Source organism: Manis javanica, chromosome 3, assembly GCF_040802235.1.
Source record: "Manis javanica isolate MJ-LG chromosome 3, MJ_LKY, whole genome shotgun sequence".
NCBI classification, from domain to species: Eukaryota; Metazoa; Chordata; class Mammalia; order Pholidota; family Manidae; genus Manis; species Manis javanica.
This window is the reverse complement of record NC_133158.1, coordinates 164,952,299-164,978,430: the sequence shown is the minus strand read 5'-3', so window position 1 is coordinate 164,978,430 and position 26,132 is coordinate 164,952,299. Positions and strand designations below refer to the sequence as shown.

The 26,132-nt window shown below is 42.5% G+C and overlaps 1 protein-coding gene across 1 annotated transcript in view; it reads right to left on the bottom strand.

Annotated features, from left to right (window-relative positions):
• Positions 1 to 26,132, bottom strand: part of LOC118970027 (uncharacterized) — a 56,358-nt gene that overhangs the window by 10,327 nt on the left and 19,899 nt on the right. Inside the window, exons 5-7 of the mRNA XM_073230488.1 lie at positions 22,202 to 22,345; positions 17,200 to 17,298; positions 6,747 to 6,816 (exon numbers count right to left, since the gene is read on the bottom strand). Coding sequence (XP_073086589.1) covers positions 6,747 to 6,816; positions 17,200 to 17,298; positions 22,202 to 22,345 — 313 coding nt within the window. The remainder of the gene's footprint in view (positions 1 to 6,746; positions 6,817 to 17,199; positions 17,299 to 22,201; positions 22,346 to 26,132) is intronic.

Sequence of the window (26,132 nt, the reverse complement as noted above, 5' to 3'; positions counted from 1 at the left end):
ATACATGGCCTCATTTAACTTTGTAATAGTCTCTTAGTTAGACACTATCATTATCCCCATTTTTACAAATGAGGAAACTGAGATATAGAGAAGTTATTTAAGTGGCCTAAGATTACATTGCTAGTAAAAACATGGAGCTAGGATGAACTCATGCAGTCTGCTTGAAAATAACCAAGAAGCAGGATTCAATATGGCAAGAAGATATGTTTCCATCTCCAGTAGTTTTCAATTATTGTACTTTAAAAAAGAGAACAAAAAAGATTTTAAGTATTTAGTGTCCAAACTGAAAAATGATGGGAAAGGAATTCCTGGCACTGGTGCACATTATTAATGGTGTTTATGTGCTTTGTTATTTGGCGCCAGCAGTGGCACAGGGCCCCGTGCTCAGAAGGGCTCCTTATTTGGTTCATACTTTGCTATTGTCATCTTGAATTTCTTAATATTTGAACAAGGGCCCATGAGCTTCCATTTGCCCCAGGGCCCCACAAGTTCTGAAGCCAGTTCTGCTTTCATGTATAGTATGGTCAGAGCAGAAAGCAAAACCTGACAAGGGGTCAGCCTTAGGTAACTGTACTGTTCTGTCAGCCCCATAGACCACCGCTAGATGCATCCTGATCAGAGGGAGGCCTGATTCATGAGAGGAGGACCCACCAGGCTTCATGCATGCAAACCAGCATTTGGTTGTGTGAGGCCAGAATTTCAGTGTCCCCAATACCAGATAAAGACATCACAAGAGAAAAAAAAAAAGGAAAGGGAGGAAATTCAAGGTGGCGGAGTGACAGGTGAGACAGAGAACTCCTCCCAAAACCAGAGATAGTACAAAAATATAGTTAATTAATATAACTAATCCTAAAACAGCAACAGAAAAGAAGGCTGAACCAGACTGTATACAACAAACCTCACACACAGAGCAGACCTCACGAACAGGGTAATGTACCAAAGCCTTGATCCGGCGGGACCCAAGCCCTTCCCCCACCCCAGCTCACAGACAGGAGGAAGAGAAACAGAGCAGGGGAGGGTGTGGAAGCCTGGGAATGCTGAACAGCTAGCCCTAGAGGTCTGCTTTGAGAACACAAACCTACATTGTGTGCTGCTCTGGAGGATGGGGAGCTGGGACAGGCAGAGTGCTTGAGAGACTGAGATTTCAGCCATTTGTGGACACTGGGATCCACACCTGGCCACTCTGTGACAAGAGAAAAGCAGGCGGTCTAAGAGGCTTCCTAGCAGCAAGAGCACTGCTGAAGGGCAGGGTTTGCATGGAGCTTGCTACACGGGAGAAGGGAGAGCTGGACAAGGCTGTCAGGGCGCACTCTGCCCAGCAGGTTGGGAACTTTGAGGAGCTTCAGGCACTCCATCCCCCTGGTTGGCTGCTCAGCTCCAAGGCCCCGCACTGTGACATGCAGCCTGCTGAGCTTTCCTCCTGGCCTGACAGCTCCAGCACGCAAACCAGAAGTCACTGCACTGGCATCAGGCCAGCCAGAAGGAGGACCCGCCTACAACAGCTAGAGACCCCAAGCACAGAGGCTTACACCTGTATACTTGGCCCACTGGCTCTGATACTGGAGATGGACACCACAGATGGGAATCAGGAAATAGCTCTTTCCTCCCTGCAGGAGCCAGCTCCACTCCCCTACAACCCTCAACCTCACTCTAGGGGCTGAGCAGCTCCAGATACTGGAGCTTGTGGGCACTAGAGGGCACCACACAGAAATATGAAATGTCAAAAGAACCTGGTTCAGACCAAAATCTCACAAACCCCAGAAAAAGGGTCAAATGAAACTGAACTCACCAAACTTCCTGAAAGAGAGTTCAAAATAAAAATCATAAACATGCTTATGGAGGTGCAGAAAAATATTCAAGAACTCAGGAACAAATTTAAGATGGAGATTCAATCATTAAGAAATTCCATATCTGAAATGAAACATACAATGGAGGGATTTAAAAGCAGATCAGATGGAATAAAAGAGATGGTAAATGGAATAGAAATTACAGAAGAGGAATACAAAGAAGCTGAGGCATACAGAGAAAAAAGTATCTCTAAGAATGAAAGAATATTGAGAGAATTGTGTGACCAATCCAAATGGAACAATATCCACATTATAGGGGTACCAGAAGAAGAAGAAGAGAGAAAAAGGGATAGAAAGTGTCATTGGGGAGGCAATTGCTGAAAACTCCCCCAATCTGGGGAAGGAGATAGTCTCTCAGGCCAAGGAGGTGCACAGATCTTGCAACACAAGGGACCCAAGGAAGACAACATCAAGACATATAATAATTAAAATGGCAGAGATCAAAGATAAAGACAGACTTTTAAAAGCAGCTAGAGAGAGAAAAAAGATCACATACAAAGAAAAACCCATGAGAATATCATCAGATTTCTCAACAGAAACCTTATAGGCCAGAAGGGAGTGGCATGATGTATTTGATGCAATGAAGGAGAAGGGCCTCGAACCAAAGGATACTCTACCTGGCAAGGTTATCATTTAAATTTGAAGGAGGGATTAAAGAATTTTCAGATAAGCAAAAGCTGAGAGAATTTACCTCCCACAAACCACCTCTACAGTGCATTTTGGAGAGACTGCTATAGATGGAAGTATTTCTAAGGCTAAATAGATGTCACACAAGGGATAGACAAAGTACAGAATATGATTGATAACATACAAAGAATGGAGGAGGAATAAAAAGGAGGGAAAAAAGAACATTTAGGTTGTGTTTGTAAGAGCATACAAAGTGAGATAAGTTAGACTGGTAGATAGTAAGTGAATTACTGTTGGACCTTTGGTAACCATGACTCTAAAGCCTGCAATGGCAGTAGGTACATACCTATCAATAATCACCCTAAATGCAAATGGTCTGAATGCACCAATCAAAAGACGAAGAGTCACTGAATGGATAAAAAGACAAGACCCATCTATGTGCTGCCTACAAGAGACTCACTTCAAACCCAAAGACATACACAGACTGAAAGTAAAGGGATGGAAAAAGATAATTCAGGAAAATAATAAGGAGAAAAAAAGCAGGTAATGCAGTACTTGTATCAGACAAAATAGACTTCAAAACAAAGAAAGTAACAAGAGACCAAAAAGGACATTATATGATAAAAGGGTCAGTCCAACAAGAGGACATAACTATTATAAATATCTACGCACCCAACACAGGATCACCTACATATGTGAAACAAATACTAACAGAATTAAAGGGGGAAATAGAATGCAATGCATCCATTCTAGGAGACTTCAACACTCCACTCACTCCAAAGGACAGATCAAACAGACAGAAAATAAGTAGAGACAGAGGCACTGAACAACGTATTAGAACAGATGGATCTAACGGACATCTACAGAGCACAACATCCAAAAGCAACAGGATTCCATTCTTCTCAAGTGCACATGGAACACTTTTAAGAATAGATCATATACTAGGCCACAAAAAGAACCTCAGTAAATTCAAAAAGATTGAAATTGTACCAACCAGCTTCTCACATCACAAAGGTATGAAACTAGAAATAGATTACTCAAAGAAAATGAAAAAGCCCACAAACACATGGAGGCTTAATAACATGGTCCTAAATAATTAATGGATCAATGACCAAGTAAAAACAGAGATCAAGCAATATATGGAGACAAATGACAACAATAATTCAACACCACAAAATCTTTGGGATGCAGTGAAGGCTGTGCTAAGAGGGAAATACATTGTAATACAGGCCTATCTCAGGAAAGAAGAACAATCCCAAATGAACAGTCTAAACTCACAGTTAAGGAAACTAGAAAAGGAAGAACAAATGAGGCCCAAAGTCAGTAGCCGGAGGGACATAATAAAGATTAAAGCAGAAATAAATAAAATTGAGAAGAATAAAACAATAGAAAGAATCAATAAAAGCAGGAGCTGTTTCCTCGAGAAAATAAACAAAATAGATAAACCTTAGCCAGACTCATCAAGAAAAAAACAAGAGTCTACACACATAAACAGAATCAGAAATGAGAAAGGAAAATCACTATGGACACCACAGAAATACAAAAAATTATGAGGGAATACTAAGAAAAATTATATGGTAACAAACTGGATAACCTAGAAGACATGGACAACTTTCTAGAAAAATACAACCTTCCAAGGCTGATCCAGGAAGAAACAGAAAATCTGAATAGACCAATTACTGGCAAAGAAAATGAATTGGTAATCAAAAACTACCTAAGAACAAAACTCTGGGACCAGATGGTTTCACTGCTGAATTTTATCAAACATTTAGTGAAGACCTAATACCCATCCTCCTTAAAGTTTTCCAAAAAGTAGAAGAGGAAAGAATACTCCCAAACTCATTTTATGAGGCCAACATCACTCTCATACCAAAACCAGGCAAAGACACCACAAAAACAGAAAATTATAGACCAATACCCCTGATGAACATAGATGCAAAAATACTCAACAAAATATTAGCAAACCGAATTCAAAAATACATCAAAAAGATCATCCATCATGATCAACTGGGATTCATGCCAGAGATGCAAGGATGGTACAGCATTTGAAAATCCATCAACATCATCCACTACATCAATAAAAAGCAGGACGAAAACCACATAATTATCTCCAGGGATGCTGAAAAAGCATTCGACAAAATTCAACATCTTTTCGTTATAAAAACTCTCAACAAAATGGGTATAGAGGGCAAGTACCTCAACATAATAAAGGCCATATATGAATACATATGGGAGAATATATTCATAAATGACATATCTGATAAGGGGTTGATATCCAAATTATATAAAGAGCTCATGTACCTCAACAAACAAAAAGCAAAGAAACCAATTAAAAAACTGGGCAGAGGAGCTGAACAGACACTTCTCCAAAGAAGAAATTCAGATGGTAAACAGGCACATGAAAAGATGCTCCACATCACTAATAATCAGAGAAATGCAAATTAAAATCACAATGAGATATCACCTCACACCAGTTAGGATGGCCAACATCCAAAAGACAAACAACAGCAAATGTTGGCAAGGATGTGGAGAAAGGGGAACCCTCCTACACTGCTGGTGGGAATGTAAAATAGTTCAACCACTGTGAAAAGCAGTATGGAGGTTCCTCAAAAAACTCAAAATAGAAATACCATTTGACCCTGGAATTCCACTCCTTGGAATTTACCCTAAGAATGCAGGATCCCAGTTTAAAAAGACAGATGCACCCCTATGTTTATCGCAGCACTATTTACAATAGCCAAGAAATAGAAGCAACCTAAGTGTCCATCAGTAGATGAATGAATAAAGAAGATGTGGTACATATACACAATGGAATATTATTCAGCCATAAGAAGAAAACAAATCCTACCATTTGCAACAACATGGATGGAGCTAGAGGGTATTATGGTCAGTGAAATAAACCAGTTGGAGAAAGACAAGTACCAAATGATTTCACTCATCTGTGGAGTATTAACAGCAAAGCAAAAACTGAAGGAACAAAACAGCAGCAGACTCACAGAACCCAAGAATGGACTAACAGTTACCAGAGGGAAAGGGATTGGGGAGGATGTGTGGCAAGGGAGGAATTAGGGGGAAAAAAGGGTCATTATGATTAGCATGTATAATGTAGTGGGGGGACACGGGGAAAGCAGTATAGCCCAGGGAAGATAAGTGGTGATTCTACAGCATCTTACTATGCTGATGGACAGTGACTGTAAAGGGGTATGTGGTGGGGACTTGATAATAGGGGGAGTCTAGTAACCAAAATATTGTTCATGTAATTGTACATTAATGATAGCAAAATAGAAAAAAAAAAGACATTACAAGAGAAGTATGAACAAATATCCTTCATGAGCATAGATGCAAAATCCTTAACAAAATGTTAGCAATATACTAAAAGGATAATGCAGAGCACTATGAATATATGAAAGATCTACTAATATATTAAAAGGACTATGCAATGAAATTTATTTATATATTTATTATAAAAACAGCAACAAAGCTATCCAAGCTGGAATCTTCCCAGCCTTCCTGAATAAGGAAGTAAGGTATATCTGAAAAGGAATCTTTATCTTCTAAAATAATAAATAACCATCAATCAAGGCCTCAAGCCTCAAATGTTGGCTGCGATCTGTGCCCTTGGTTGCCCCCGGGTGCTCTGCGTACTGATATCCTAGGACTGTATAGCCTGGAGCCCTCTTTATCCAGCAAGCTTTCTTACAGCACTGCAAATGCTGACTTGTGGCTTGGCCCTGTGGGTGTGTGGATCCAGAAGAGCTGAACGGGGGGATGTCCAAGGTTGTCAAGATACACATAGCAAAGAAAGTCTGTTTTTCAAAAGTTTTTGATAATAGCTCCGTCTTTCTGACTAAGAAGGTTGAGACAACTTTGTCATGAAACACAAAAGAGTGACCAGTCTTGTGTAGGCTGCCCATCTCTGTCAGGTCACATGGCTTACACCTTATATGATCTCCTGACTTTTGGGAAGAAGAATCTGGAGGCCATACCTCCTGTCGTTTCTCATTTGATAACTTCTTAAGATGGGGCTTCTAGTGAGGCCTGTGAGACCTTTTTGTGGGTACACATACCCACTGTCTGCCATTCCATTTTTGTACTCCCAGGCCTTCTCTAAAATCATGTGTAAAGACCAAGATAGGTCAGTCCTTCCCTCTCAGGTGAAAAAAGTCACGTGGCATGGTTAACAAGCTGCAGTGAAATCATTTTCCCCATGATTTAACCCAAGCACCGAGTTTTGGAAGGTGAACAAATAAAATCTCTTAATTTTCTACTCACCATGTTAAAATCTGTGTGAATTCCAGCAAACCATTTTCTCCTTCTTTTCCTTTTCCATCTATGCCATTATCTGCCAAACATAATTTCACTAGCTTCAGTCAAATGTTTAATTTTTCTTGATTCCTACAAGAAAATTAGAGCATTTTATTATTTTTAGGCAGTCATTGCCCCATTTACCACCAGATAAGTTGAATTTATTTTTAAGATTGTACTTATTTTGACTTGCGTTGAGTAGGTACATTCTGCCAAATAGGGAAATAAGTGTAATTTAAGAGTCCTTTAAAAAATACTCAGTACACAAGTATCATAATTCTTCCAAGTGGTAAAGATACCTCAAGACAAATGCTGGGCATAGAAGCCACAGGGCATAAATCTGCAAAAAAGTAAAAAGCTAATCTTTTCAAACAATATTGCTTCTCTCTCACTTGCCAACTTTACATTTGCCTGTATGGCCCCGGAAGACGGCTGGTTAGCCAGAGACGGGTAAGATTCCTCAAGGGAGGAACAACCTAAGACAGGCACAGTCGCAGGGGGGCCATCAGGTGAGAAATTGGGGATCAACAGAGGTGAGGCTTAGAACCTCACCCCCCCACTGTTTTGAGAGAAATCTTCTGCATCCGTGGATGTTTTGTTGCCCTTGTCTAACTTAGATTAATACTTAGTCTATAGGCACACACCTGATCATCTACATTTGCCCTCTTACAGCACTAAACTATGTTTTCTACCTTTATCTTGCATCTACCTACCACTTCAGCATTTTATTAAAAATAATAATAATAATAATAAGGGAAAAATGTGGGATTCACATATAAATCAAGTATAAAAATCAAACGAATAATCATAATTGACCTGACTGTTTATAGTTCATGATGCGTGATCAAAACCGAAAGTTTCTATGATGACTGACCTTGCACTGTTCAACATGTAAGAACTTATTCACTATGTAAGAACTTGTTCACCATGTAAAAACTTGTTCGTTATGCTTCAGAAGATTGGAGACTGTTGAGAATTAGGCATGGGGTTGATTAATGATTGTGCATTGAGTCCCCTATAGGTCAATAAATAAGAGAGATGCCCTCTCAAAAAAAAAATACTCAGTACATCCTTTATTCTTTTTAACAAAATTGCTCTGTATGAAAGGAAATCTCATTTAAGATTTATATTGTTGCCTTTTCTGTGGCTAAACAGGAAAACAATTTCTCTAGAAATTTCTGGGTAAAAGATGAATGAGTTTTCCACTGATTCTAGAGAAGTGATAGGCCTTATACAGGAATTCAGCCCTTTAAAAGAGCCTGTAAAGTTATCTTATTTTTTGAGCTCTAGAAGGACAGATTTGAAGGTGAAACAACCATGCTGCCTTCACAGACTTCGTGACCGAGGGCAGCGGCCCTGGAGTCTGGTTCCTTCTTGTCAGTCGATCCAGCTTTCATGAAGGTCAGTGTCAGTGCTGTGGGGTGATACCATGTACACATTTAATTTCAGCCTCTTCAAGCTTAGGAGTTTGGCAAAGGAAAAAGCAGGATGGGGATGGAGAAAGAGAAATAGCCATGGACATAATGCTGGCTCATCCATTCAGTAAGTGTTCAGGAGAGAAGTCTGAATTTCCAGTCCCAAAGCCAGGTCACTTCCCAGGGGCCTCCAGGTGTTTGACGTTAAATGCTTTGTGTGCAAAGTGACCCCCTAAACTAAACACTAGTCAACAACTTCATCTTGGGCTCAATTGAAAAACAATGATCTGTTCCAAAGCCAGGGAAGAAACTGCATCTGGACTAAGAGATAATATATCTATATGTTGTGTTGTACTGGCAATTGAAGGAATTTTAAAGGATCCCTTAGCTAAACACTAATTTTGCCTAATGTGCTAAACTGAGAACCTAACTCCGGGACTAGACAGGATTCTTGTACTTGAATCCATTCAGCCTTCAACAAATACTTTTAAGCTCCTATTATGTGGCAGGCATTGTTCTAGGTGCTGGGAATACAACAGGGGATAAGAGACAAAACTTGCTGCCCTTGTGAACCTAGCATGGAGTGAATGCCAGCTGGTCTGTGGGACGAGCAAGGAACCAAGAAGAGCCGATGAGAACCAAATATGTTTTTAAGTCATGAAAGAGAGGTGACTTTTTAGGGGAAGGTGATAAATTTGGACATTGGACCAGAATGTTTGCCAGTTTTTAAGAGAAGTTTGCTTTAAAAAAAAGATTCAGTTGGTTTCTTTGGATACGAATATAATCTGCTGGATTGTTGAATGAAATAGGATTTATTTCATACAGCTGTGGTTGATCAAGTATTACCAGGAGGGATGAAAATTAGCCCATCATTTAGTTTACTTGGGATAAGCCTAACTGGTCCAAATCTCACTTGTCTTACACATCCAGGGCATGGGAATGACAGTAAATGACAGCTGCTATAAATGTAGTAGTGCTGGTATACTAGAACAGTGTCTGCCACATTGCAGGTATTTAATAACTATTGAATAAATGGGTGAATCAATGAATAATAAAGTCTAGAATATAATCACATTGTAGAAAATTTCACATTACTGTTCATTGTTTTTTCAAATATAGCTAATGCCTTGGGACTACTCATGAACAAGAATATAATATGGTTTTTCTATTTATGAAATCTATTCAAAGAATATATATGCCTTTGAAAAGTTAAGGTTATGCCCAGAATGCCTAATGATGTGCATGCTGATTACATGTGGTACTTGTTTCCTTTTGCCTCCTTCTGGCATGCCACAAAGCAGCAGTGACGAAACGTGAGGCCAGTGGGGCTAAGGCCAAAGGCCAAAGGCCACATTCCTGCGCAGCTGCCCAGCGTGGCAGGAAAGAAATGTTCTCAGCCAGTCTACATGCCCAAGGTAGCCAGCGTGGCACAAATGTGTGCTATTGGAGCGTAAGGGAGGTTCCAGGCCTAGGATGGCCTGGTACGACTTGCTTCCCCATGTGAAAGGCAATCCAAATCTCTCCCAGCTGGTCGTAAGAGCAGTCACAATGTCACCTTTGCCAATGAAAAGCAACCAGTTTGGAAAGTGCTTGTCCAAAGCACACTCCAGCCTTTAGACCGCTAGTGAGTCACAGTGCCCTGGTGGAGGATAGGAAGGAGATGCTGCTCAGTACAGGGATTTCCTGCTCTGGGCTTTTAACCAAAGTTCAAGCAGAACCAAATTCTTTTCTCTGGGTGGAAAGCAAATTCCTTGGAGTACGGGTGAGCACATACTCAGCTCCTAGTAATACTTGATCCACCATAGCTGTATTCACCCTGGCCGATTTTTATTTAATCTTACATTTCTTTACTTTAAAACAAAAACAAGCTCACCAACAATGACCACTTTAATTTACCCCCTCTGTACCAGAGAACTTAGTGCTGCCATAACAATGCCAGTTTCTCCTAAGAGGCAGGGGGTTGTAGTGAAATGAGTGAAATGGGTTTAAAACCTCTCTTTGAAAAATGTGCGACTCCCAGAAAGTCACTTAACTTCTCTGAACCTAAATTTCCTCATTGCTGAAATAGGGATCATAACACTTATCTTCAAGATGCATTGTGAAGATTGACTGGGGAACAAAATGAAGTAACAGTTGTAGGGGTGCTTAATTAGTACACAGTAAATATCATTGCCCAGCTTCCCAGTGTCATTTCTCAGTTTTATAAATCACTGAAACACTGGAATAGTTGTGATCTGGTGGAGAATCTCCATGTGTAAGATGTCTTGCCTTCTGTCACTGCCTCCCTGATGATCAGACACGTATGTATGCATATTACCCTGGAAGCCACTCTACAGAACCAATGTGGACTCACCCATCCTTGTGGTTCTTCCTATCTTCTCTCTGGTTAATTGCCAAGATACCCCGATTGCCCTCAACTTCAGAATATTTCTTACTACCCTCACTGAACCAGCTACTAGGGCCTGTCAATTCTCTCTTGTAAATATATCTAGACCCTATCTTTCCATCACTTCAGCCTCAGCTCTGCCCTTTATTCTCTCTTGCCTGAGCCACTGTAAAAGCCTCCAAATTAGTCTCCCATCACCCAGATGTCCCTCTTTTTAAAACATGTTCTAGAAAGCTGTCTGAGGCTCTTTTCAAAAATCCAATTCTCATTATGTCACTGTCTTGCTTCAAAAGCATCCCGGCTCCCCTTTCCCTCAAGAGAAGGTGACTCCTTAATAGCAGTCATGGCTTTTAGCCACTGGGTCCACGGCCCTTTCCAGCTGCACCTCCAGCCACTCCCCCAGTGGCCGCCCCTTGGTGAGCGTCACACCCTCCACATGCTGAGCACTTTCACCTCCTGAGCCTTTGATCATGTGGTTCCCTTTGCCTAGAATGCCCTCCCTCCCTCAGTTGACAAACCACTCCTCATTCTTTCCAGAAACAGCTCTGGTTCCTGTGTGGACCAGCGTCCAAAAGACAAGTATAAATTTTCAGAAGAGGCTCTCTGGCCTCTTCTGGGACCACCAGAATAGGTGGACATCACACATTCTGGTGGGCATCAGATTGTTTTTTGTTTAACCACCACTTAAATGTTCATCTGTAGGTGCCAGGTTCTGGTAAGACCTTTTTCTTGAGTTTGATCTTTTAGTTTGATCTATTTGTTAAAAATATCTTCTTTCTGCCAACAAGGAGCATGTGTAATTTCCTGTGTAATTATTGGAGGATTATAAACCACAACATATTCTTTTTGTGTGGTTGCAGCACTTAAGAAAGTAAAGTGTTAATTAGTGTTGGATGATTGGCACCTCGGACCTTGGAACCTGTCCACAAAGGTTCCAATTGTTTAGCTGTCATTCTGGGATAAAATCCCAAGTAAAATAATTTCAGGATTATAACCAGTAACTTCCTGCTTTGGGACTAATAAAGCTGTTTTGAAGATTACGTCTTGACCTTTGGTTTGAACCCTTGAATTCCATAATGCCACTAGCTTTCCTAGGGACTGTGGCCATGATATAAACAATAAGGCCTTATTTGGGGAAATGAACTAGCCACTCAGGCAGCATTGATACTATAGTAAAGGCCTGACCAATCCCAAGCTTGGGTACTGATCATTTTATGGTTGGATTTTGCCCTGTGATTGTCTAAGTCATGTACTGGCCCTCCCAGTCCTAAGTCCTTGAGAATTAAAACAATCCGGAAATACGATGTGGGGCTTAGGCTAGGCAGCAGAGCAGGCCCGGGTGACAGGACACACCTGAGTCCTTGCTGGGTGTTTTAGGAATGTTTGGAGCCTTGGGATAACATGGCAGGCCTAGATGAAGGGGGCTCAGGGCAGATGACTGTTCTTGATGACCTTTTGGTGACTTTCAGTCCTTAGCTTTATGGACCTCATGGGCTTGTGACGAGGCATAGGCCAAGGCAGACATTACCCATTTGAACGTTGGTCTTCCTCCAGGCCCAGAGTGCCCAGTTCCTGTAGACCCCTGGAACAGAGCCATGGGGCTCAGAGGTGGGCCAGACTGGATCTTGAGGAGACAGAGAAGCCGGAACAGAATAGGCCTGGGCCCTGTTTGTTCTATGGTTTCCATGGCAGAGAAGAGACATATAAGAGCCTCACTCTGCCCTCTGATTTTTTTCACTGAGCAAAATAAATCTAGAGTAGGCAATCTGACTGTCTTTCTAGTTTAAAGCAGTTGTTCCCAAAGTGTGGCCCTGGGACTGGCAGCATGAGCATCACCTGGGAACTGGATAGAAATGCAAGTTCTCCAGCCTTCCCGCAGACCTACTAATTCAGAACTTTGGGGCACGGCACCCAGCAACTTTGGTTTTAACAAGTCCCCAGATGTCCCTGATGTCACTTGAGTTTGAGAACAACTGATTAGTGATTCTTCACATTCAGTGGTGCTTTGAGGCAGGACTGACTTGGACAGATGCCTAGTTTCTGCAAGCATACAAGTGGAGTCCTTTACCCCTTGGATCAACTTATAAATGTAAAATTGTCAAGTTCTTTATACTTGTGCATTTGGAGAGAAATAATAGTGTCAGTCTTCTGAATGAGGGCTTTAACTGGTACAGTGTTGAGTTCAAGTTTCCAAGCAGCAGGCCAGAGCCTCCTGCCAGCAAAGGGATGAGCAGAAAAATAGTTTGGCTGTTTCCAACCGGGACCAAATGTAAACCAGATGGACTCCTCACCCAGGAGGTTGATGCAAATCAGCTCAGTCTGGTCCTCTATTTTGCAACAAGTAGAGTTCTTTACCAAAGACCAAACTCATCCCGAACAAACAAACATGAACAAACACATCACAACTACAAAAATGATTATTCAACGTGGGGAGCTGTTGTTCAAATTATTTTGTGAACTCTGGAAAGCCTGGAAATGGTCTGCTCTGACAAGAATCTATATTGTAAATACATAACTAGACACAAAGTTGTTTTTATTGATTTGAGGCACAGGATTCCTTGGGAGACAAAAGACTTTAAGGGCTCCAGGGTCATCTCCCGGATTAAGCCCAAACTCTTGGCCTGCCATGCAAAAGCCTCTTTAATATGACCCATCGTCCACTCTCCCACGTCCTCCTGTTTCAACTAAACTTGTGGGTTTGTAGCTTGCATTGTTAAGGCCTTAGTTCTTCCTCATGTAAGTCCTTTTCCCACATCAGGTCACTTCCCAGTCCATTCACCAAGCCTTCCCCCAGTTCCATCCTGGAGGAGAATGTCCTTCCCTGAGCCCCATGTCCATGGTCAGCTCTTGGCAGATGCTGCCTTGTGTGGCTGTTTCCTAGGTCTGTATCTCATGTCTAAGTCCCTTTAGTAGGAGTTGAATTGTATCTCCACCCAAAATTCATATGTTGAAGTCTTACCCCCCAATTAGTCAAAATAGGACCTTATTGGGAAATAGGGTCATGGTAGATGTAATCCCTTAAAATGGGGTCAGACTGGAGTAGGAGCCCTAATCTAAGCTCACTGTTGTCCTAATAAAAGGGGAAGTTTGGACACAGACCTGCACACAGGGAGAATGCCATGGAACATGAAGGCAGAGACTGGGGTGGGGCATCTGAAGCCAAGGGTGCCAAAGATGGCCAGCAGACCACCAGGAGCAGTAAGAGGCAGGGAAGAGTTCCTCCTGCACACCCTCCAGAAGGAACCAACCCTGTCAACATCTTGATCTTGACTTCTAGGGTCCAGAACAGTGAATTTCCAGAATGATGTATTTCTGTTGTTGAAGCCAACCCCGTGTGTTGCTTTGTATGGCAGCCCTAGGAGATGAATGGGCCCCTAAAAGGTGGGCACATACCTTGTGCCCACACAAAGCTGGCACTTGATAACCATTTTCTGTGGAGGCGGCTACAGTGACCAGAAGGCAAGCCCTCGGGCAGGGCCCAGGATATCCCTGACTATATCCCTCACACAGCAGCTCCAGGTGGCTTCCAGAACATTTTATTTCATCCATGTTGACTGAAAGAATGACCATAGGCAACCTGAAGGACCCTAACCTCTTCCCTGAAACACTGTAAGATACTAGACTCCTCTGGGGCTGGTGGGAGAATTTATATGGTTCACAAAAGTCAAAGAGGTAAGTCTGGAATGTGTTCCAGATTTTAGTAGCTGAAAGGTAACATTGTGGCCTGGGCCTCAACATAGCTATTCTTTAAAAGCTGCAGGGTGAATAATGTATTGCTCTCTTTTTTACTTTTCCCTCAAACTATCCATCTTCTGTGGGGGTTTAACATCTACAGGGCCTACATGGGGGTGGGGGAGAGGGGACCTCGGTGGGGGTGGCAGGCAGGGGTGGAGTCACATTGGCCCAGGCCCTCACATTCACACTCACCTAATGAGGTTTGGCATTCATTCTCTGCTTTTACGTAGAAGAGTTAGCTTGTTAAATGTAAAGACATAAAGTATTATGCAAGTTTTAAAAAAGCTTCTTTGCCATCAATCAATTTAAAAAATTTGTTTTAAATCAGGTCAAAGCCTCTCTCCAGGCTTGAAAACCCTTGAAGTTCCCAGATAGATTTTTGCCTTTGCTCTTTCTGCAATGTCGAGCAGCCTGCACAGCATGACACGTAGTCTCTGTCCTTGTGGCCACTCCCTGTTCAGTCTAGATGCAGAGTGGACTTGGCGACCCAGCAGGCCTCCCCTCTAGCCCCATTGAGGCCTGTCCTCCGCAGGGCCACCTGTCCTGGAGGTGCTGCTTGTCTTTGTCCCCACACGGTCCCCAGCCAACACCTCTGAAAGGATTTTTGGGTGAAAATACTCCCAAATGGCAACTGTCTAAAGCAAATGATAGCCTGGCATGGTTCATCTTCCTTTTTTTCTGTTTAGCAGATATTTTCAAACTCTACTAGCACTATCCAGTGAGAAGATCACGTTAGCATCAGACAACAGAGACAGAGTCTGATAAATTTTCTTACTGTCCGTTTTCATTTGACTGTTCAGATCATATGAATTCGTATTTCTCTAGTTCAGTGAGATTTCACAGAGGAGCTAGGATGATAATCCAAGGACAGGAAAAAGACCAGTGAGAACAGATTAAAATGGAGGAAGAGAAAGACAAAGGGGGAAGAGCTTCATTACAAGGGCCTTTCACAGAGTAACTCTCTGGAAAAAATTGAAAAATGAAATGGACTAAAAGAAAACAACACAAATTTAGGTTAACCTCTGCAAAGGTGCTCATGACACACATCCAGTGACCATTGTGTGCCACCTCTTTCTAATGTCAAAATGTTAGCGCCGGAGTGGTATTTAGGAAACTGAGAGCACAAATCATCTGACCTGCAGCAGAATAGTGCCAAGACCCAGGCTTCAGGGCAAACGCCAGGAAGAGAATCTTAGTCTCCTAACACTTAGCTACAAACAAACACATGGCTAGTTTCTCACTCAGCTCAATTCTGCTCAGAGGTCTTAGAGTTGGTGATTTCCTAAAATTCCCTCTAAAGGGCTCAGTCTCTGATTCTAGTACAGGCACACCTTGGAGATATTTGGATCTAGACCACTGCAATAACACAAATTATCCCAATAGAGCAAGTCAAATGAATTTTTAAGCTTCCCAGTGCATATAAAAGTTACATTTGTTCTATACTATGGTCTATTAAGTGTGCAATAGCATTATGTCTAAAAATACATACACCGTCATTTAAAAATATTTTATTGCTAAAACATACTCACCATCATCTGACCTTTAGCAAGTTGTAATCACTGATCACAGGTCACCATAGCAAATATGATAACAAAGAAAAAGTTTGAAATATTGTGAGAATTGCCAAAATGTGACACAGGAACACAAAGTGAATAAATGCTGTTGGAAAAATGGTGCTAATAGACCTGCTTGACATGAGGTGGCTACAAAACCTTTAATCTGTAAAAAATGCAATATCTAAATTAGTTCAACCATTGTGGAAAGCAGTATGGAGGTTCCTCAAAATGCTCAAAATAAACATACCATTTGACCCAGGAATTCCACTTCTAGGAATTTACCCTATTCCTAGAAGAATGCAGCAGCCCAGTTTGAAAAAGACAGATGCACCCCTATTTTTATCACAGCACTATTTACAATAGCCAAGAAATGGAAGCAACCTAAGTGTCCATCAGTAGATGAATGGATAAAGAAGATGTGGTAAATATACACAATGGAATATTATTCAGCCATAAGAAGAAAACAAATCCTACCATTTGCAACAACATGGGTGGAGCTAGAGGGTATTATGCTCAGTGAAATAAGCCAGGCGGAGAAAGACAAATACCAAATGATTTCACTCATATGTGGAGTATAAGAACAAAGAAAAACTGATGGAACAAAACAGTAGCAGAATCACAGAACCTAAGAATGGACTAACAGTTACCAAAGGGAAAGGGACTGGGGAGAATGGGAGGGATGGGAGGGATAACAGCGGGGAAGAAGAAAGGGGGTATTACGATTAGCATGTATAATGTGCGGTGGGGAATGGGGAGGGGCTGAGAGAAGACAAGTAGTGATTCTACAACATCTTACTACGTTGATGGACAGTGACTGTAATGGGGTTTGTGGGGGAGACTTGGTGAAGGGGGGACCCTAGTAAACATAATGTTCTTTATGTAATTGTAGATTAATGATAACAAAATTTAAATCAGTAAATAAATATAAAACAAAACAAAACAAAGCAAAACAAAAATGCAATATCTGCAAAGCACAATAAAGGGAAACTCAATAAAACCAGGTGTGCCTATAATGAGCGTAGGACAGAAGCTGCCAAGCTGAATGTTTCCGGTTCTTCAGCTGTTTAACACAGAGATAGCCCCAAACCAGCCTCGGCCCCATGATTGTGTTTTGGCCTTGTTTAATGTGCCAGTAACGAATTCCTCTGGTGGATATTGCTAATCTGTCTTTAGTTTCAATGAAGCATAAAACACTGAATCTTCTCTTTTTCCACTTGACTTTTTCGGTTGGGGCGATTACTTCCGCAGTGGGAATGTGCAGTGCGTGAAAGAGGAAGTGACTCACAAGATGAAGGCAGTGGGAGGAATAGTGGAAACAACAAAAGTACCTGTTTTCCTCTTCTTCTTCCCTGCAGAAGCTTTCCCTGTTACAGCTCCAGGTGACTTTACTGTAATCTGGTTCAGAGTTGACCTTCCCCTTTGGCTGGCTACATGAAAAAAAAAGATTAAAAAAAGAAGAGCCCATTCAGTGTTGCATGAATGGGTTTTTGACACTCTTCGATATTGGTTATTGCCTTAATTTTAGGTACACTTTGGGCAGAGAGATTTCTCCTAAGAGAAAAATCTAACCCATTGTCAAAAACACATTCACAGCCATTCAGGCCTTTTTCATGTTTCCTCTGATGCCTGAGGAGACCATGAAACGATGTAGGGCCCCCCAAAATTATCCCACAAGGCCTTGTGTAAATTCTTCTTTACATTCCACAGCTGCCTCTGTAAACATGGCTCCAGATCTCTGGAGTTAGTCAGCATGTAATAGAGAGGAACACATTTTTGGCATGTTTAACAAAACACGTATTAGTATAGTATTGTCTGGAGTCATTCTGGGCCCTTCTTCTTTCTCTTGCACTCCACATCCCATCCATGAAATGGTGTAGATGTGGAACCTGACCTCCTCTGCCACAAGCCTAGTCTCATCTCTCACCACCACCTCTCACCTGGATGACAACAGCCTCCCCCAAGCCAGCATGCCCCCCTGTGCTCTCCCAGTTTGTCTGCCACAAAGATTAAGAGGTCCTTCTCAGAACCAGTCCTAAGTCCTAACTCCTCTGCTCCTTCCTTGATAAAAAAGCCCTTGAACCCCTGCCCCCTGCTTTCACCGAGTTACCCCACTGTTCCTTGGGGCCTTGGGGCTGGCTGTTGCCTCCACCTGGAATGCTCTCCCCATTTATCCTTGAGTTCCTGGATCCATATGAGAATGCCACCTTTCCTCAACTAGCTATTCAAAATCATACCCCATCCATCTTCCTTTCCCAGACTCCCAAACTTGTTTGACCCTTTCTTTCTCCATAGCAGTTACCTAACAAACTATAGCACTTGTATATGTATCGTGCCTTTAAAAAGCTGTCTGGTTCCCCCCACTGCCGCACACACACACTTGCGCACACACATCCATGCACACGCATGCACGCTGCATTCCCAGCCTCTTCCTCACAGGTGGGCATCTTTGTTCTGTGCACTAACATAACCCAAGCACCAGGAAGAGTACTTGGTATGTATTAGGAGAGACACAAGTGGTCATGCACACATCTGATGAAGGAAGCTGATGAAGGAAGGTAGGAGCATCATTACTAAGACTGCATTTTACATGTTACTGCAAGAAGAAAACTCGTTGGGTTGGGATGCACTTGTTACAGAAAGCCGCAGTGCCTGACTCTGGCCGGCAGGGGATTTACTGGGAGGCCTGGGCAGAGCTCACAGAACAGGAGAGAAAAATCAGACATCTGGGCCTTACAAAGCAGTGGCCTCAAAACACTGTCACTCTCATAACGTCTGAAAAGCTATGTATTATCTTATATACTTTTACGTTGGCATCTAAACTTGTTCATCCTAAATTATAAAATTTCAAAGAATAAGATTTCTAGCATATGGCACATACTGACATTTTTAAGTAATATCTGTTATACCCTTCTTTTAAATGTATCAAATGGAATGTAAATTCCAAGCAATTTGATACCCACTATCATCCACTGGAAAATCCCAGACAACCTAAAACATGAGCAAATTCTTCTTTAGGTTCCTCATCTCAACAATCATGTCTTAGGGTGGCAGAACCTGGGTCCCACACTTCTCTGTGGCCAGGAGAAGACTGGTAACATACCATAATCACCTTTCTTGCCTTATACGCCCCTGTTTTCACTTATGGCTACTCCTGCCAGCAAAAAGTGAAATCAAGATGAGGAAACTAAGTTGCCAGAGCAGAGGTCTGTGGATCCTGCTCTGAAAGAGAAAGCACTTTTACTCTGGACTAGCATGCATGCTGCTATTATGGACTGAAGGTCTGTGTCCCTGACCCCCTCCCATCCCCCAGTTCATACGGTGAGCCCCCAGTGTGGATGTATTTGGAGATGCAGCTCCTAAGGAAGTAATTCAGGTTAAAAGAGGTCATAAGGGTGGGGCCCTGACCTGATAAGATTAGCATCCTTATCAGAAAGATACCAGAGGGCTCTCTCTCCTTCTCTATGTGCCTGCACACACCTAGCAAAGGCCATGTGAGGACATGGCAAGAGGGCAGCCATCCGCAAACCAGGAAGAGTGCTTTACCAGGAACCAGGTCAGCTGGCACTTTGATCTGGGACTTTTAACCTCCAGAACTGTGAGAAAATTAATTTGTTGTTTAAGCCACCCAGCCTACGTTATTTTGTTACGGCAGCCTGAGCAGACGAATACAGTAACCCAAAAGAATGCAGAATGGCTAAGATGTACCAGGTGAATGTGGCAAATATCAAGGTTCAAGTGTATGTGCGTGTCAGAGACAGTCATAGCCTTAGGGGAGAGAAGGGCCTAGAAATGTACTTGTGGTGGGCTTTGCTGTTGTCATTGCTGACAGCCTGAGAAATGGGAGGAACTTAAAAGACACCTGTGTGTGGACCCCTGACCACAGGCCCTGCCCAGCTGGGGCAGCCTCCGCTGTCCAGGGCTGCTGTGAAGACCTGTAGGGCCGGCTCGCGCTCTGGGCTCAGCTCTGACCCTGGCTTTTCTGGCTGTCCAGGAAAACAGATCTGGACCCCTTCAGGGTGAAAGCTGAACTGCTCTTTCAGCAGAAACCACTTGCAACAAGTGGAATTAGAGATCTCCTCATTTCTTGCCCATATTCTTGTCACATCTTTACCTTTCCAATCACACACTTCTCACACCTGTCTCTGCCTGCCACACACCAGTCCCTTGAGATGGTGCTTTTATATTTTCAACGATTTTTTTTTTAATCACAGATTCACTGATTTAGATCCCAAAGTTATACTACAGGACTGCTATAAACAGGACTCTGGCTTTTTATAGGAATGTTAATAAAAATAGCAGAGGGAAAGTAATATTTGAGAGCAAATATTATTTTCTAGCTTCTTTTTGCATATGTATTGAGCTGACTGAATTATCAAATTCAACAAATAGCTTATATAATTCTGACATCATGAAAGTTCCTTAATGGGGAAAACCATTGTATTTGTGAATCTCTATTAGATACAAGTTCTTTGCACTTATTTCTACAAAGCAGAATCGACTTCAGCTCCTTTTTTTTAATACGGCAAGTCTGAGTAATTTTTTTAAATTGATATATAATTGACAAATAATGTTATATTAGTTTTCAGGTGTACACCATAATGACTTTATATATGTATATATTGTAAAATTATCAATATGATAAGTCTAGTTAACATCCATCACCATACATAGTCTCATTTTTTTCTTGTAATGAGATCTACTTCCTTAGCAGCTTTCAAATATTACAGTATAATACTGTTGACTGTAGTTATCATTGGACTCCAGCCATTTACCTTCATTTTTCCAGCAGGTGGAGTGAGTGTGTTCACCAGACTGCTTCAAGATTTTACTCTCCTGGGAAGAGGCTGTTTTTGCTCTAATGATGATGGTGATGATGATCATTAATATCCCTCAAGTACTTACTGTGTACAGGGCCTTGTGCTAACTGCTTTACATTGTGTCATTTTATCCTAAGTAAACCCTATGGGGTAGTTATCATTTTGGAGAGAAGCTGAAATTAGCTTGGTTTGATAATTTGCCCAAAGTCATTCACAGCTGAGGTAGAATTTGAACACAGGTCTGACTCTAAGCCTGTTGGATTAGCCACTTGCTATAGCTTACTGTACTAAGGTTTGAAAGTAGCCTGCTTTGAAATGTGTCATGAACAGATGTTCTTGGGATCTATGAGAACAAATGATAAACCCTCCACAGGGGAGTGAGCAGCTGCTCTTCTTGTGTGTCCTGCATCTGTTCTCTTCATCTGCCTGCTTCTTTGGGGGACTGCCATTTCCCTGTCCAAACTGTGGGATTCTGGTAGGACCACCCATCCAGTGCTCCACCCCTCACCCAGGGGTGCCATCAGTCCTGGCCAGTTATGCTTTACCAGTGCCTGGGCCTTAGGGATTGGTTCAAGGCCTAGATGTGTGCCCCAGGGAGGGCCAGTTAGAGCCTTCCTAGGGCGTCTGACCCACAGTCACTGGGAGAAAGAGGCTCACACTTCCACCAGCGGTGACGACCACGCTCGCAGGCATGTCAGCTGCTGTCACTGCCTGGTGGAAGTCTGCCCTGGGAGAGAAGACCAACCCGCAGCAGGGAAGTAAAGAGCAGCGCACACTGGGTCTCCTGATGACAGTTTGCTCCCTGAATTCAGTGCTCTCTGACGACAGCCCCACCTGTGCACGTCCCAGTTCTGTGAGCCACCAAACTCCTGTTCACCTTCATTCTGTCTGGGTTGCTTTCACTTTTAACCGAACAAGTTCTGATTAGATGCTGTACTGTTTTCCTATCGCTGCTGTAACAAATGACCACAAACTTAGTGGCTTAAAGCAATTCAGGTTTATTGTTTTACAGTTCTGGAGGTCAGAAGTCTGAAATGGGTCTTACGAACAAAGCCAAAGCAGGGGCAGAGCTGCTTCCCTCTGGAGGTTCCGGGGAGGAATTCTTTTTTGCCCTTCCTAGCTGCCATGGGCCGCCTACATTCCTTGGCCCAGGGCCCTCTCCTCACCTCACTCCAACCTCTCCCGCCACTGTCCCATCTCCTTCTCCCTGCCTCCCTCTTATAAAGATGTTTGTGATTTTACTGGACCAACTGGATAATCCAGGATACTTCCTTCAGCTCAGGATCCTTCATTTATCCAGATCTGCAAAGGCCTTTTGCCATGTGAGGTCCCATAGCCATAGGTTCTGAAGATTAGGACACAGACATCTTTGGGGGCCTGTTATTCTGCTCCCCCACACACTTAGGAGAAAGAATCTCCACTGACCACTGGGAAAGTCACCTTTAATCACAAAGCACGTCCCTTCTTTCAGGTGGCCCCAACCAAGTTCAGGGCCAAGTTCCCCAGTGCTTACCTTGGAGTAGCTGGGCGGGATTCCTGGTGTCAAGCGAGGGTGTGGCCGGCCCATCTTTGCCCTGCGTCTCCACATACTGCGATGGCTCTGAGCAGAGCCAGAGCTCCAGAGCATTGCAAGTAACTGCCATTGAGGTACAGCTCACTGGGGAAGGGGTGAAATATACTCTTCATTTGATGTTATTTCCACTTCCTTAAATTTGGATTTGAGGTGTTCACCTCATAAAATAATGGACCTCGTTATAAAATAACAAGTAAATAATAATAAATAATAGACCACATCATAAAAAATAGACCTAGTGGCCATGTCAGCTTATCAAAAACATGCATTTAGCCTGACACCTTTGGTTCTCAAATGTAGCTAAAGGATCTTTCTCCTTATAATTAAGGTAAAGAAAACAAAAATAACTAAAGGGAAGTTTAGTAAAAACAATGAAAACTCAGGGGACCTCATGTGCTAGTTGGCACTATAAGTACACCAGTTACATAACCAAGACAGAACATGCCAAGATGCAGGTGGGGAGCAGGGGGCGCCTCTCACCAAATGTCACTGTGGCATATGACCGAGCCCAGCCTTGGCCCACTCTTGGCCCACTCTGTGGCCCCAGACCACAGTAGCACAGACTGAGGCCTTGAAGCCTCTAGCTGTTCTCCAAGCCTGAGAATATAATCTCAATTTCTTCATTTCCAAATCTAAAACAGACATGAGAGGAACAAATCTGTGACTTTTAAAACCTATGCCTCTGATTGGATTATTAACTTTAAGGTACTCCTCAAGGCAGTTAGAGGCACTTTTCAATTTGGGGTTCCAGGGCCAGGGTTGGCTACAGGGGTGAGCTGGGCAGCTGGTGTATGGAGGAAAAGGAGCAGAGGACAGTTTGAACTATCCATTCAAGGGAGCAGATGGAGAGCAAGTCTGAATTCTGAAGACAGGAGAGATGGCCCAGCTGGCAGGGATGGAGGAGGCTGGGAAACGACTCCAGTGGTACCAGGACTCTGTAAGGAGGGGGACTTTTAAAGTATGTCAAGAGCAGGTTCAGGAAAGTTCCACCGCTGGGCCCCCCTTTCATGGCCCTGTACTGCCTCTTGCCTTGCATGGCACTGTCCTCAGAGTTTGCAAAATGTCACATGCATCCTCTCAGTCATGCTAGCAACAACCTTAGGGGGTAGGACTGGGTCAGGGACCTAAGGATCAGTGAGGTCAGGGGACAGCATCCAGGAATTTAAAATGTCAAAGCTTGAACTTTAAAATGAGGTGAGTAGTGATAACTGAAATAACTTTTACACTTTATGAATTCATTCAACAAGTAATCGCTGAGGGCCAGCTACTGAGGTGGGTGTGGGGCTGCAGCTGTGCATGAGAACGAAGGGCACCCTTCCTGGTGGACTTCACAGACTAGTAGGGATGACAGGGAGGAAAGAACCGCAGTCCCCAGGGGCCAGTCTCCTGCAGTTTCACCAGCATTGAAGTCTCAGTGGTGATTCCCAGCTACTAAACCTGACAATTCTAGGCGTCTTAGCAGCAGCAGGATTTCAACTAGCAACTAATATAAGCTCTTTCCTCAAGTTGGAAAATCCTTCTTTCCTTCTCTCTCTTCCCACCTGCATAGGTGACTGGGTCCATCATGGGAGCTGGGGTCTGTAGGGGTCTCTCAGCAGTGGGCTTCAGTGCAGTGTGTGAAGCTGGGGAGACATCTAAGCAGATCCTTGTCACTGCATGGTGTCCACAGACCCCTGGCCTTCTGCTGCCCTGTGTTAGGAGACCCTGATTAAGGCACTCCAAGTATTTCAGAGCCCCGACAACCTCCAGAGAGGCCTCCCTCTTCCCAGCTTTTGCTGATGGGCTTGTCCACTCTCACCACCAGGGCCGTAAGAAAACCCGTGTTCTTTAATGGGGCCTTTGTGTCTCTGTGCTACCACTTCTCAGGGATGCATCATCTCTTTTTAGGTCACGGCCCACTGACTTTTGAGTACAAGGCACCAGTTGGCTCCATGGGAAGACTCACAGAATCACAGACTCAGAAAGTAGAAGAGATCATCTCATGACAGATTGGAAAGGTTGCATGACCACTACAGAAATACAAAGAATTATGAGAGAATACTATGAAAAATTATATGGTAACAAACTGAATAACCTAGAAGAAATGGACAACTTCCTACAAAAATACAACTTTCCAAGGTGACCCAGGAAGAAACAGAATATCTGAATAGACCAATTACCAACAAAGAAATTGAAACAGTAATCAAAAAACTACCAAGGAACAAACTCCGGGACCAGATGGCTTCACCATTGAATTTTATCAAACATTTAGTGAAGAACTAATACCCATTCTCCTTAAAGTTTTCCAAAAAATAGAAGAGGAGGGAATACTTCCAAACTCATTCTATGAGGCCAGCATCACTCTAATACCAAAACCAGGCAAAGACACCACAATAAAAGAAAATTACAGACCAATATCCCTGATGAACATAGATGCAAAAATACTCAACAAAATATTAGCAAACTGAATTCAAAAATACATCAAAAACATTATCCATCACGATCAAGTGGGATTCATGCCAGGGATGCAAGGATGCTACAACATCCAAAAATCCATCAACATCATCCACCACATCAATAAAAAGCAGGACAAAACCACATGATCATCTCCATAGATGCTGAAAAAGCATTTCACAAAATTCAACATCCATTCATGATAAAAACTCTCAACAAAATGGGTATAGAGGGCAAGTACCTCAACATAATAAAGGCCATATATGACAAACCCACAACCAACATTATACTTAACAGTGAGAAGCTGAAAGCTTTTCCTTTAAGATCGGGAACAAGACAAGGTTGCCCACTCTCCCCACTTCTATTCAACATAGTTCTGGAGGTCCTAGCCATGGCAATCAGGCAACACAAAGAAATAAAAGGCATCCAGATTGGCAAGGAAGAAGTCAAATTGTCCCTCTTTGCAGATGACATGATATTGTACATAAAAAACCCTAAAGAATCCACTCCAAACTACTAGATCTAATATCTGAATTCAGCAAAGTTGCAGGACACAAAATTAAAACACAGAGATTGGTTGCATTCCTATCCACTAAAGATGAAATAGCAGAAAGAGAAATCAGGAAAACAATTCCATTCACAATTGCATCAAAAAGAATAAAATACCTAGGAATAAACCTAACCAAGGAAGTAAAAGACCAATACCTGGGAATCTACAAGACAGTCCTAAGAGAAATTAAAGAGGACACTAACAAATGGAAATTCATCCCATGCTCTTGGCTAGGAAGAATTAATATTGTCAAAACAGCCATCCTGCTTAAAGAAATCTACAGATTCAATGCAATCCCTATCAAAATACCTACAGCATTCTTCAATGAACTAGAGGAAATAGTTCTAAAATTCATATGGAACAACAAAAGACCCTGAATAGCTAAAGCCATCCTGAGAAGGAAGAATAAAGCAGGGGGAATTATGCTCCCTGACTTCAAGCTCTACTACAAAGCCACAGTAATCAAGACAGTTTGGTACTGGCACAAGAACAGAGTCACAGACCAGTGGAACATAATAGAGAGCCCAGATATAAGCCCAAGTATATATGGTCAATTAATATATGAAAAAGGAGCCATGGATATACAATGGGGAAATGACAGCCTCTTCAACAGCTGGCATTGGCAAAACTGGACAGCTACATGTAAGAGAATGAAACTGGATTATTGTCTAACCCCATACACAAAGGTAAACTAAAAATGGATCAAAGACCTGAATGTAAATCATGAAACAAAACTCTGAGAAAAAAACATAGGCAAAAATCTCTTGGACATAAACATGAGCAACTTCTTCATGAACATATCTCTCCAGGCCAGGGAAACAAAAGCAAAAATGAACAAGTGGGACTTTATCAAGCTGAAAAGCTTCGGTACAGCGAAGGACACCACCA